General features: G+C 42.6%; 1 protein-coding gene across 1 annotated transcript in view; it reads left to right on the top strand.

Annotated features, from left to right (window-relative positions):
- LOC126385101 (protein phosphatase 1H-like) overlaps positions 1-13,032 on the top strand; it is a 40,808-nt gene that overhangs the window by 21,954 nt on the left and 5,822 nt on the right. Inside the window, exons 4-8 of the mRNA XM_050036634.1 lie at positions 825-937; positions 4,248-4,332; positions 5,388-5,506; positions 8,928-8,991; positions 10,075-10,182. Of these exons, the coding sequence (XP_049892591.1) occupies positions 825-937; positions 4,248-4,332; positions 5,388-5,506; positions 8,928-8,991; positions 10,075-10,182 (489 nt within the window). The remainder of the gene's footprint in view (positions 1-824; positions 938-4,247; positions 4,333-5,387; positions 5,507-8,927; positions 8,992-10,074; positions 10,183-13,032) is intronic.

The raw sequence follows: 13,032 nt of genomic DNA, 5'->3' as shown, positions 1-13,032 counted from the left end.
GAAAACAGCCCACGCCGCTCCAGCTGGACCCTGCGGTACCCAGATTAAACAGATCACTGTGAAAGCTCCTCAGATCAACCCCCTGCCACCCTTTCCCGCTTGTGGAGAAAACGAAGCCTCCTTATTCTTGATTTGACGTCTTTGTAGGAGATTATCGCCGCATCAGTTAAAGCTGTGGCCTTTATAGAAGGAAGTCCACGTGCAGGAAAAGAAACTGCTCATCAGAGAGTTGTGTCTGCAGGGTCTCTGCAAGATGGGAATGCAGAGAAACCCACGTGATTATATTCCTATTGTAGAAGGTCAAAAGGTAACAAATGCATAATAAGCATTGTGAAATTGCGGGGGAAAAACAGCGCTCTGAGTGTGTGCATTAGTCTAAAGCCTCTTGAACCTTGACATGCTTAGGCAATGTACAGTACAACCCCTCTCACATTTCGCTGTCTACATTATTCATGCACGACAAATTGTTGTTTACTGACACGCGGTCAGCGGTCAGGTTAAGCCAATCGATAGTCTGCGGCGATGCCCACACATCGTCTGACTCTCTAAAAAGTTGATCAGATTTTCCTGCCTCTTGCTTTCTGATTGTTTCTCGCCATCTCTCTCTGACGGCCGTGCAGTCACATTTATGAATGTTATTGAATAGAAGGAAGGCAGAGACTGCGTATTTAAAGTTTCCCTCTGCATACGTGGGCTGCCTGCAGTGTGGGTTTTTGACTTTTACTGTCGCACTGTGGGTGGACGTGGGAGGGTTTTTATTTTTTCTTTTGTGCTTCTTAAGTAAGGTTTCATTAAAGATTGACAACTGTCTCTCCCTTTGCCAGGATGCCCAGATTGAGAGGGAGAAGCAAGTCTACAACATCACAGGAGGGTGCACAGCTCTCACCGTGGTTTACCTGCTAGGGAAGCTATATGTTGGGAACGCAGGTGACAGCAGGTGTGTATGCTTACTTTCTCTCCACTATATGACAGACTCTATAAAGCAGGCAGTGATTATCACACCGCAGTAGAATCTAGAGACCCAAAGACATATGATGTCAGTACATTACGATGGCCGTCTTGCTGTTTTGGACGCTGTCCTGGCCAACCTCAGCAGGACATTGGCTGATATGGGAGGGTAGTCACCTGATCACCTGGGGCTGCCATGCTATAAAAGCTGGTCCACGTGTGCTCTGTGTCTCACTTCCTGCAGCTTTCTATTGCTTTTGCACCCTCAGCACCTCCACAGCACATCCATGCATTGCTGTCATGGCTAACATTGGTAATTTTCACACCCTGTTTGTATGAGTTTGGATAAATTATGTTTGTTTTAAAGGTCCAGTATGTAGGATTTAGCAGCATCTAGCAGTGAGGTTGCAGAGTGCAACCAACAAAAAATCTTCTCCTGTGTGCCAAGCATGTTGGAGAACTATTGTGGCTGATGCGAAAACACAAATGGCAAACTCAAGAAAGAGGATGTAGAGATAAACAGGTCATTCTGAGGTAACAAAAACACAACAATTTTTATTTTGAGGGGATTAAACACTAATAAAACATAGTTATGAATATGATATTCCATGATTGCCAATAGAAGCCCCTAAATCCTACACACTGGGATTATGCTATAGAAGAATGAGGGCCTGGTTCCCTTGCCAAACAGCCTTTGGGATTTTTCCATTGGATTTTGGGTTATTGCCGAAATTAAGCTCTGTCACGAACAAACGTTTTTGATCCGTACACGTATGTTCAGCAGGATAATTTTCACAAATTAACACCACTTTCATGATTATTTAAGCCTAAATGCAATCGCCAGAAGTAAAACGCTAACGTTAGGCTAGAACTTAACGTGAAAGTCTCCTCAGCTTGTGTTAACCTTACTGTGCATTCACACCAAAAGCGTCATGAGCGTCATAAGCGGCCAGCAGCCATTCATTTTCAATGTACGCTTGCTACGAAGGGCGTCAGGGGCGTCAGCTGCAGCGAGCGGCGCGATGCAAGCTATCAGAGCGTCAAGTAGAAGTTGAGAGAAGCTGAACTTCATGCAAATGAGCAGCGCCGCTGCCGAAGCAGCAGCCAATTGTAGACCGGGATTCGGGTAGAGGTCTGGGCTCTCCCAGAGCTGTACGAGCCGGTGAAATTTACTGTGGAGTTGCCGGGTTTGCAGGAGTCTGTGGACCCAGACGGCCCGACGGCTCCAGGCCCTGTGTTTCCTCAGCAAATACGCCGATGCAGTACAAAGGAGGCTTCCGAAAGTGCGATTAATGAGCTCCCGCTTATTTACCACCAATTACATTTCTCAGTGGTCCTACATGCCAACAGCAGGGTAAAATCGTAATTATAAAGGACTCTATATTGACTGTGTTTATTAGCCTTATTTTAATTGTGCAATGAAAGTCATGGATAATACAAATTGAAGACATAAATGATATATTTGTTCATCCTTGTAAAGTGAACAGCCGTTTTACCGGCCGTACAAGCGCCTGCTGGAGCTGCTGCCAGGCAGCGCGATGCCAGCGACCTGAGCGACCGCTGGCGCTCATGACGCTTTTGGTGTGAATGCACAGTTAGACCTTATTTCAGGCATCTAATCAAAAACCCATTGACTTTGAGACAAGGAAACTGTGAATGGTAAAATGTTAACTCACTTCCGAGTTCTAGGGATCATTCCTGGCGCACTCTATAGAGACAGAGTGCAATTAGGTCCCACCACTTTTCATTTCCGTTTGCTATCAAACAGTCAAAAAATATCTAAAAGCTTCTGTGTAATAGGATGCACTACCAACAGGCTATAGCCCAGGACTACCTTTTTTAAGCTGAAAAACTGAGCTCTTAATAAGAGTAAAGTGGATACAGGCAATAGGACATGAGGCATCAGCAAGAAGAATAGGAAAACTGTGGGATCCTAACGCTCATAAATAAATTCCAGTTGCTAATTTTGCCAGACAGACTGTAGAGGTTGAAGCTAACTAAGCTATGTAATGCCTGGTTTTAATCTTTGGTAGGTAAAGTGATGATCTTAACGGGTGATTCGATAAAACAGTTGTCAATATTAAAGTATGTCACTACTGGCCTAGAGTGGGATCGTTACTCCAAGATAAGCAAGGTAAAGAGATGAGGACACCAAGATAGACTGATTATATTGAGTTTGTGAATATAATATTTCTTCTCAGGTAGACATAGAGTGTTAAAATAATTATTTGACATGCTGTAATCTAATGTTTTTAGCAAGTTACAGCCATTTTTCTTGGTGTTGGTTGTACATTGTGGCAGTGATAGTTTTTCCGTTCTGGTGGGCAAATTTGCACATCCTAGGTTAGCGAAGTAATGACCCACCCTACACTCCCGATGATTGGCTAGTACTTGTTGCCTTCATTGGTTGGATTGGTTAGCCTTAGGCAAGGGGAGTAGGATTGGTTAGGGCTAGGGTGAGAATGTGAGGGTAGGCTGATCAGAGGCAGAATAAGGCAGAGTAAGGTTGGCCATTTCTTCGCTATCCTAGGATTCGCAAATTCACCTCCAGTGGGCGTGGTTTTCAGAGTGTGACACATCACACTCTGTCTCTATGCAGGAGTGGTTGGTTACTTTTCGTAAACACAACATTCAAACTTCGCTCGTCCTTCACCTGCTTATACGTACACTGCAAGCTGCTATTGTAGGAAAGTTACATTTGTTACAATGGAAAAGCCAATACTTAAGCAAGCTAACTAAGCTAACTGCCGGCACCCAGCTACCCAACAAAATAACAGGCCAACTCTGCGCCACTCTTCATCCGCTTCTTCAGTACTCGCCAACAAAAATGAAAAGTGAAAGTCAACCACATATTCACTCTTCTTTTGGAACAAACCACACTGTTTGAACCAATGTTTGAATTTCCTTCGCACCATGTCTGCAACCTTTCTGTAGCTTTGTCTTGGATGCATGCTGTTATGACCTGATCGCTACCTTTTTATTAAGTCCCAACCTCACCTGAGTGCTGTAGGGCTAAACACACACAACATCCCTAACATATCGCTCACAGCAAACTAAGAACAAAATACAGGCAGAGGGCAAAGTATTTGCAGATAAATACACCACCACACACTTCTAGTGGGTCATATGTGATGATTGAGAGGGATTAGTGCTGTATGAGTCTAAACATTGTTTTTTAGGTAAGTCTTGCATAGACCCCTCCTTGTCACATTCTCTAACACATTTGTTACAACATGATGGGGCAGAAAAGTCCATTGAAATGAAAGGTTGTATGTACATTACTTTTTGTGTGTCTTCAGGGCCATCATTATCAGAAACAATGAGATCATCCCCATGTCGACAGAGTTCACACCAGAATCAGAGCGACAGCGACTGCAGTTCCTGGTAAGAAAACACTGTACCATTTCTGTTTTTATATCTAACAACAAACAGTGTTTATGTGTCTTATTTTGAAAAGATAGCACATACTAAAGTGTGATCTAAATCTTGACAAATACATGTAGTAATTTAGTCACTCAAAGTCATGTCAGTTTATTTAGTTGAACAAAGAAACTGTACTTTTTGGTGGCCACAGTTTCTCACAGTGTGTTCACACAACAAGCAACACGATCAGCAAGGCTTCTGAAGTCCATCACTTTCCCATAGAGCCGTGCCACAGGGAAAATCAACCAATGTGAGGACACTCAGCTGTCAGCTGGATTTAGTGACATCTAGTGGTGAGAATTGCAGATTGCAACCAGCTGAAACTTCTACCAGTTAGAAATCCTTTTCTTTGTTCAAGAGGTTCTTACCGAGAGCCGAACTATCTGTAGAGGTCACTTCCTCTCCAAAACGAAAGGACTGGGTGATTTTAAACTGTAAAAATACTGAATAAAGCACTTTTGTGTTTAAAAGAATCCATGTTTTTCCAATGCTTTCATCGTGGAGGGGCTGCTAACTACTGAGACTGACGCGAAAATGTGAATTGCCCTATCTTGAGCCAGTGTTTGGTTTGTACGTTCTGGGCTACTGTAGAAACATGGCATTGCAACATGCCGATTACCATAGACTGCTCCCTGTTTAGATATAAACGGCTTATTATAAGGTAATGAAAACCCAGTGATTCTTATTTTCAGGTGATTATACACTAAAGAAAACATATTTATTATATAATATTATAGTTCTGTCAATGCATCTCCCTAAGCTCCCTAAGCTAGGCACTATCCCTATATCATCAATGGGAGCCTGCTACACTCTTCTGCACACGTCAATCACATCAGCCTCGGCCAGTATTCTATCAGAAACTGTCAGCTCTCCATTTTCATATTATCAGTCTCAAAATATGAGTCAGGCTGGAGACTGAAGTGACAAAAACCCAATGTGATGAAAGATGACTTTCATTTAATCTGCCACATATTTAGCTGCTTGACTGACTTGAAGACCACCCTTGTGCCCTCCAGGGTTTTATGCAGCCTCACCTGTTAGGAAATGAGTTCACGCACCTGGAATTTCCCCGGAGAGTTCAGAGGAAGGAGGTGGGCAAGAGGATGCTCTACAGAGATTTCACCATGAATGGATGGTGAGTCGTCCTCCGTCTTTTCTTTATCATCTCTTTTGCACACTATTTTCACTGAGCAGACAAAGCACTTCAGGACGCCAGGTCTCGGCCATCCTGCGAATGTGTGCTTAAGATAAATGACCCGCCTTATCGCGAATCACACCTGTCAAATTATGATGTGAGATGAAAATGTTGTGGGATGGCGGACAGCCCTCTCCAGCTGCATCCACCTTTTAAACGGCACAATAATCTGAAAGAGAATACCTGAGTTGCTGCTGTGCTGGAGTCTGAGTCTCCACGTCTCTCTCACTCCCTTTACCACTGCTTTTACTCTCCTATACAGCGAGAGTTGAAGAGACCAGCAGAGAGCTAATGAGGGAGCAGCCTGACTTGATATGATATAATGATACAGCAGAGATGGCCCTGTATGTGCAGTGTTCTGCGGGCTAGTGAGGCACCATGCTGTTCGACTCTAGCTTCAGTGGAAGCCAGTAATGAGATGTGCTTTTACTGCTACTCTCGGTCTCACTCACACTCACTCACTGATGCATACAGCCACATACAGCACTGTGTGCATTGTGATGTATATTTCACCATAACACCACCCCTCAGGAGCAGAAATGTGCCAGCCAGGATGTGCCACTGTGTGGGCTACTGCTATGTTTCTCTTCACATCCAAGCGTGGAAGCAGTTTGGAGTCTTTTTTTATTTACTGTATCTGGGCTGGATATCATTTGAAATGTTTCAATCGGCCTGGGTCACAAAACGAGGCAGCTGGAGAATAATTTTGAGGGATCTGAGGAAGCCAGGAGATATATAATGACTCCGCTTTCGGCAACTGTGGCTTGTTACCGCAAGCAGCTACATCTGAGGTGCCCTTGAGCAAGGCAGTGTTCACTGGAGCTCTTCAAAGGGGCTAAACCGCTCATCAAAGTTTCTCACAGCCCGAGGTGATGTCTTTAAATTGCTTGTTTTGTCCAACACATGGTCTAAAAGCAGTAAAACCTCAACAGTGAATGGGTGGCATCTATGATTAAACACTAAATGTGTGTGGCTCTGAAATGCAAAGTATGACCATCCTGAAAATGAGCATTCTGGTTTGGCAGTCCTTGACAACAGTGGGAGGATAAATTAGTGCAGTGTGTGAGTCAGTGTTGACGAGCAGGGATCCAACACAAAGGCACAAAGGCCAGACAGAGTTGTTGCACTCGGGTTGGGAAATCTCGCCTGCGAGATAGACAAATGGGCAGAGAGAGAGACGCGGACTGACAGACGGAGCAATCCATGGTCAGACGTGACGCCGTTTGAAGTTGTTGATATTCTTCACTGACTGGCGACGCCAAGTCTAATCTAGCTAGTTTAAGTACGTTCGCGTCAGCCGGCGAGTCTTTCAGTCCGACATCAAAGCTCCGTTCCTAAGTGCGTTTTCAGATCTCCTGCTTCCATTTGTGCACTTCTGAACTCGTTTTTGTGTTGTTTGCTCGTGTGTGCTAAGATCCCCTCCCCCTCGCTTTCTCTCGCTAAATTTTTCAGCAGCGAAAAACACTTGTTATAGCACTCAGGAGAGACGGTGCAATGAGACACAGAGTCAGAACCTACAAGAAGGATGGCGGTGGCTTTGTTTCCCACCTACGGGGTGTTTATTAACAAGAGTTGAGCAAGAGCAGGAACAAATGGTGGGAAAAAAGGAAGTGAATGTTTGTTGCAAAGCTGACAAACACGAGACCTAAAAAACTCACAGGCTGATATCATTAAAGGGACATTACACCGTATTTCCACATCAAGACCAGTTCATTCATCATGGATGGATGTGGGCATTGACCAGAAGGGGAAAGTCAAACAAAGATGCTATGAAGTTGCATTATGGGAAGTGTATTTTTTGGAGCTTGTCCCATACTAGGGACTGTTGCTGTGTTTAAGACCAGGATTATTATAATTAACTAAACTAAAACCTAAAACTGCATGTGAAAAAACATTTGAGTTAACTGAAATAAGAATAAAAAAATTGACTTTAGAAAAATAAAATCAATTTAAATGATATTATGTTCTTAAAATCCTGACAAAAATCTCCCATAGTATAGTTTTTAAAAAACTAAACAAATACTGAAACTCGTAAAAACTTAACTGAAACAAGTTAACCCAGTCTGGGTTACTGGAGCTAAACTGAACTGAAACAAAAATCTTAAACTAAATAAAAAATAAAAACTTAAAAATAAATTATATATATATTAGAAAAATATAATAAAATAAAAAAAAATATAAAACTATAATAACTCAGTTCCAGACAACTCGGAACTCAAAAATATCCGACCTCCTAAAAGAAAAAGTACAGTGGAACACCTATTGAAGTCGAAGTCCCCATTTGTAAACTCAAATCCATCAACCCTGACTTAATGAGGAAGCAGTTGACTGTGTTCACACAACAGTGGCACACACACATTGTAAATGTAAACCATCAACTAAAAGGCAACGGAAAGTAAATCTGCCTCTTTGAGATTACATAATTATTACTATTTTATGGCTATTTATACATAGTAGCAATTAGGAACATGCCTACGCCTTTCAGCCATTAAGTCCTTAATGGCCTTAACAGTGAGGATCTATGGTCTCCACTTCCTGTCACTGTACAGAAATGAAGCCATACACATTTATTTATTTATCATTATTATTGGTATCTTTTTTAATATCTTTTTCTTTGCAAGTGTGAATCTCAGGTACATCTTACCACACTCAAACACTTCACCGTACATGTCTTAAACCTGGATAGATGTTACGGCAGCTGAAAACTTTGTACAGTGATCAAAGTGCTGCGTACTATGTGAGCTGAAGTTGAAATTAAAAATTAGTTTTAAAAAAATGAAGCCATATTATCCCGAATACGGCTGCTGCCATCTTGAGCTGGTCATTTGAAGCCAGAGTCTCTACAGTAGCGATCTCTGCAGTATCGAGGTCCCGCCCATACATTCATCTGACCAATGATGAGCAGCACTATTGATCGCAAACACACCGATTGGCATACACAGCTGTCAATCATGATGTCAGAGCCCCTTTTTTTATAGTGTCCAATAACTAATTAAAACCAAGCTTATTAGAAAAATGAACACTTGAACATACACTAGCATGATAACAAGTACCTAAAATGGCAGAAACCATCTATGGGAAAAATCTATTTGACATCTACTCTGAGTTTGAGAAGTTTGGGCCATGCCCCACCCACTGAAATGGAGGGGGCGGGGTTTATGACCTATACCAGGCTTCACTTTTGGGGGAGCTGTCATGTCGTCCATCTTTATAATACACTCTCTATTCTAACTCCTATTAGAAGTGTGTGTGCGTGTGTGTGTGTGTGTGTGTGTGTTATTTGTGTGAGTTAGTGTTTGTGTAACAGAAAAAGATTCATTCACTGTCTTGCTCTCTTTTTCTTTTCATCCCTCAAACACAGGGCATACAAGACCATTGAGGATGAAGATCTCAAGTTTCCACTCATATATGGGGAAGGGAAAAAGGTAAGAGTGTGTGTGTGTGTGTGTGTGTGTGTGTGTGTGTGTGTGCGTGTGTGTGTGTCAACTCCAAGTTCTGCGCATCTACTCAGGAATTCAGAATTGCAAAGAAAATCGCTCTAACGTTGTCAATCTGACACACACACACACACACACACACACACTGCATGCCTGCCAGCCACCCAGAGAGTGGGTGAACACTTGGTCTCTGATGTGCGGCTACCACACTGCGTGCGCATGTGTGTGTGTGTGTGTGTAAATGTACACCCTCACTAGAAGAGAGAGGAGACGGTCCATCTGTTTCACTCCAGCAGCTACATCTAACACACACACACACGCATGCGGACATTCAGACAGACACACAGCAGTCGGGAGATGACAGTCGTCTCTCTGAGAAGTGAAGTTAATCCCCACTGAGACGGCAGGGGATGAGATGAGAAGAAGAAAAACCGAAAATGAAAACACTCCACCAAATAAATTGCACAAAACGCTTCAAATTTTCAGTCGTGTCAGTTTTGTTTCATATTTTGGGTTTGATGCAAAGACAGACATAACGAGAGTCTCCATCAGAAAGGAAGGCAGCATCTGGCGACCACACAGTGCCAGTGTTGTCTGATGAATCGCTTTTGGATTCAAAGAACGGACAAAACTAGTTTTCACGCAGGGATGAAAGAGAAGAAAACTGAAAGAGAATTTGATAATTAATAGAAGAAACAGAAAACTTTTTTCAGCTCACTTATAAGATTTTACAGGCGTCTGAACAGTTTCACATATTGTCATATTTGTTTGTTAAATGCAGCACCAAATATATTTACATTTAATGCACCAAAATGCACAGCTACACTGCAACAGACTGTACTGTGAGCAATTACCAGCTCTGCCGCCCACATATGTTGTAAATTCCGACAGGGAGGAGGTGACAGGGTGAAACACTGCCATCGTGATTACTGTCAGTCAATATGGGAACATCCATATGTTCATTAACGGCTAACTGACAAACATCAGAGTTTCTGACAGAGACGCTTTGTGAAAAAATAAATAAATAAAAACAGGTAAGAAAGTGAAACTAAAGCAGTTTGTGTTTTGCAGGCACGAGTGTTGGCCACCATCGGTGTGACCCGTGGGCTCGGTGACCATGACCTCAAAGTTCACGACTCCAACATCTACATCAAGCCGTTCCTGTCATGTTGCCCTGAGGTAAGAGTCAATGCTGCAGATAGCTTAATTCTGCCATTAACTAGTCCATACCCACTGAGTGCACAGTTGCCCACGTACAGTTCCACATGGTGTGTGTTTGGGATACAGGTCATAGGAAATTGCAGATTAAATAGTCAACTGAACCCGTTAAGAAGAGCAATGTATTCAGACAGAGTTTTTGTGAATTTGATAGTACGATTGCTTTATTGAAAGTACAGTAGTACCATTGCCAATAGTGGGATAGTTAGTGGGCTTAGTAGTTGAGGTAGCACGTTGAAAGGCAGATAGTTAAAGTCATTGCCTTATAGAAGCTCAGTTTTAGTAAGTTTTCCAACTTTTGCCAAGAGGGAACTTTAGATATTGGTCCCGAGATTATGTTCACCGAGTTTCATGCAGATCGTGAACTTCCTAGGAAGAGATCGATTTTAAGTGTTTTTCGAAAAATTCTAAATGGCGGATAATCTACATAACCGGAAGTTATGGGTTCCTCATGAGGAGAGGCATCTCTGTGCAAAGTTTCATGTCTCTACGACATACGGGGCATGAGATATGCCCATTCAAAATTTGCAATTTCAATCGGTTGCTATAGCGCCCCCCTTTGGCCAATTGATATAATATTGCTTCATTCACATCCTCCCATGACCCTCTACCACTGTGCCAAATTTTACATGGATTGACCAAGTCAGTGAGGAGAAAAACGTGGAACAGACACACCCACAGACAGATAGAGTTTCCGTCATTATATAATAAGATGACTTGAAAGGAAGGTCCAACTGAAGTTAAATTTGCTTTTTTCTGTGCTACATCTTAAATATCTGCTCTGCGTTCAGAAACTAAAAGAGAGAAATGTATATTTTTTGGTTTCATGATGGCTTCCCCTAATTTTGCATTGCATGTCTACATAAATGGAAAGCTTATGTCAATACATAAGACATACACGCATGTAAACGTACCTGCTAATGTCACTTTGGTTGGGTTAGATGCTGTCGTGGTTCCTACTCTTATATACCACTAACATTACACTGTCTGCCCGTGACATGTAGCCACAGTGCAAGTGTGATTATTTTGCCTCTCGTTCCCTGGTTCCCTGTGGTGTAATGCTGCGTTAAATTTAACTCTTTGGACATCGAACCCGAGTTGACTGCGTTCCAGTACAAGTCAGAAAACCAAGATGTTGTCAGCAATACCAGATGATAACAACACATTACACTGTATTTTGCACATACAAACACCGTAGAATGAGAATGAGTGAAAGGATGTTCAGGGTGACTGAAAGGAACAGATCAGTGCTGAGGAAAGGAAGTGAGGTAAGTAAGGAAAAGAAGTGTCAAAATAAAGGAAAATAGGAATCTTTACTACAGTGTGTATGACTGTTGTCATCTATTGTACGTCTATTGCACGTCTGTCCGTCCTGGAAGAGGGATCCCTCTTCAGTTGCTCTTCCTGAGGTTTATACCTTTTTTTCCCCCCCGTTGAAGTGTTTTTGGGGGTCTTTCCTTAACCCCTGTGAGGGTCTAAGGACAGTGGGATGTCATGTGCTGTAAAGTCCTCTGAGGCAAATTGCGAATTGTGATATTGGGCTTCAATAAAATTGAATTGAATTATTTTGGTGATACATAAATAAAATAGAAGTGCTAATAAACAGTATATTACTACAGCTCTCACTACTGTTAATGCATGGAGTAGCCATATTGGATTTTGAGGTTGGGGTTGGTGAGGTTCCTCCAGCTTCCGGAGTTGGAAATCCAAATTCAGGGGTAGAGCTCTGATTGGGCCCAAAATATCAGGCATGACTCTACATGAACCCGCACCGAAACTGTGGGTTCAAGAGGGGTCCTGAGCCCGAGCTATGGCAGCAGTTTTGGGCCCAAGCCCGATTAAAACCTGATTTTTTTAATGTAAAAAAATATATATTGTATTCTATATATTCATTTTCGGTCACTCCCCAGCACACGCTCCATCACTCTCCCCCCCAGTTCTCCACTATATTGATACATTGTTCCGCCACTTTCCCTTCTCAGTTGCAGTCCCTCCTTCTTTTTCTCTCTGTCCCTGTTGCTTCAGTCCATTAGAACTCCTGCCATAGTGCCTTTTATGCCAACTGCCAGTGTCATTAAAAACAAAAAGGAACACTGGTAAATTGGCAAGAGCCCCAGCCAATTCAACCCTGAGCGAATATTGAGAAATTACAGCCCGGCCCAATCCCAGCGAGTCGGGTCAGCCGAGCTGGGCTTGGGCAAAGAATCGGTGCTTCATTGACGGCGTGTTCCAGTTGAAATTTCCAGCTGGGAACATGGAAATTCCAACTTCCCAGTGTAAATGAAACACACCCTAACAGTGTGTCACACTCTGACAGCCTGCTCGCTGCTGTCAATCAATCAACCACTGACACTGAGCCGCCCTGACATTTGATATTTCCCCTAGACCTTTTTTTCTTCTTAATGATAAAAAAACTATTCAAAATACACGTAAAAACATTATTTCTGAGCTCAATAAAGCAGTTTTTGTCCGCTAGTATAAATGGGTAGCTCCCCATTTTTATGTCTGTCTGTAAGTACACAGTGTCCAAGCGGGTGACTTTATACAGTCCCACTAGTGTTTTCACACTATGCCAGTGATCTACGGGTGGTTGTAACACACCAAGAAACAGAAATGTGCCAACAAAGGGAGCGAAGAAGACCGCCATCTCGTAAACAGTGTTGGCAGCAGGTTGAAAGCACGAAAATATATGATTCCAGTCTGTGTAACTTTGGCAGAACATAATGAACTTGTCCTCTCTCTGTAGCTCGTGCCAGTTAAGAGCACATGAGGAAACACAGTAAATATCAGCTTATGTCTGTGGTTGGCCTG

The sequence above is a fragment of the Epinephelus moara genome, chromosome 23 (assembly GCF_006386435.1).
Source record: "Epinephelus moara isolate mb chromosome 23, YSFRI_EMoa_1.0, whole genome shotgun sequence".
NCBI classification, from domain to species: Eukaryota; Metazoa; Chordata; class Actinopteri; order Perciformes; family Serranidae; genus Epinephelus; species Epinephelus moara.
The sequence above is the reverse complement of the archived record's forward strand: the minus strand, read 5'-3'. Positions and strand labels throughout refer to the sequence as shown.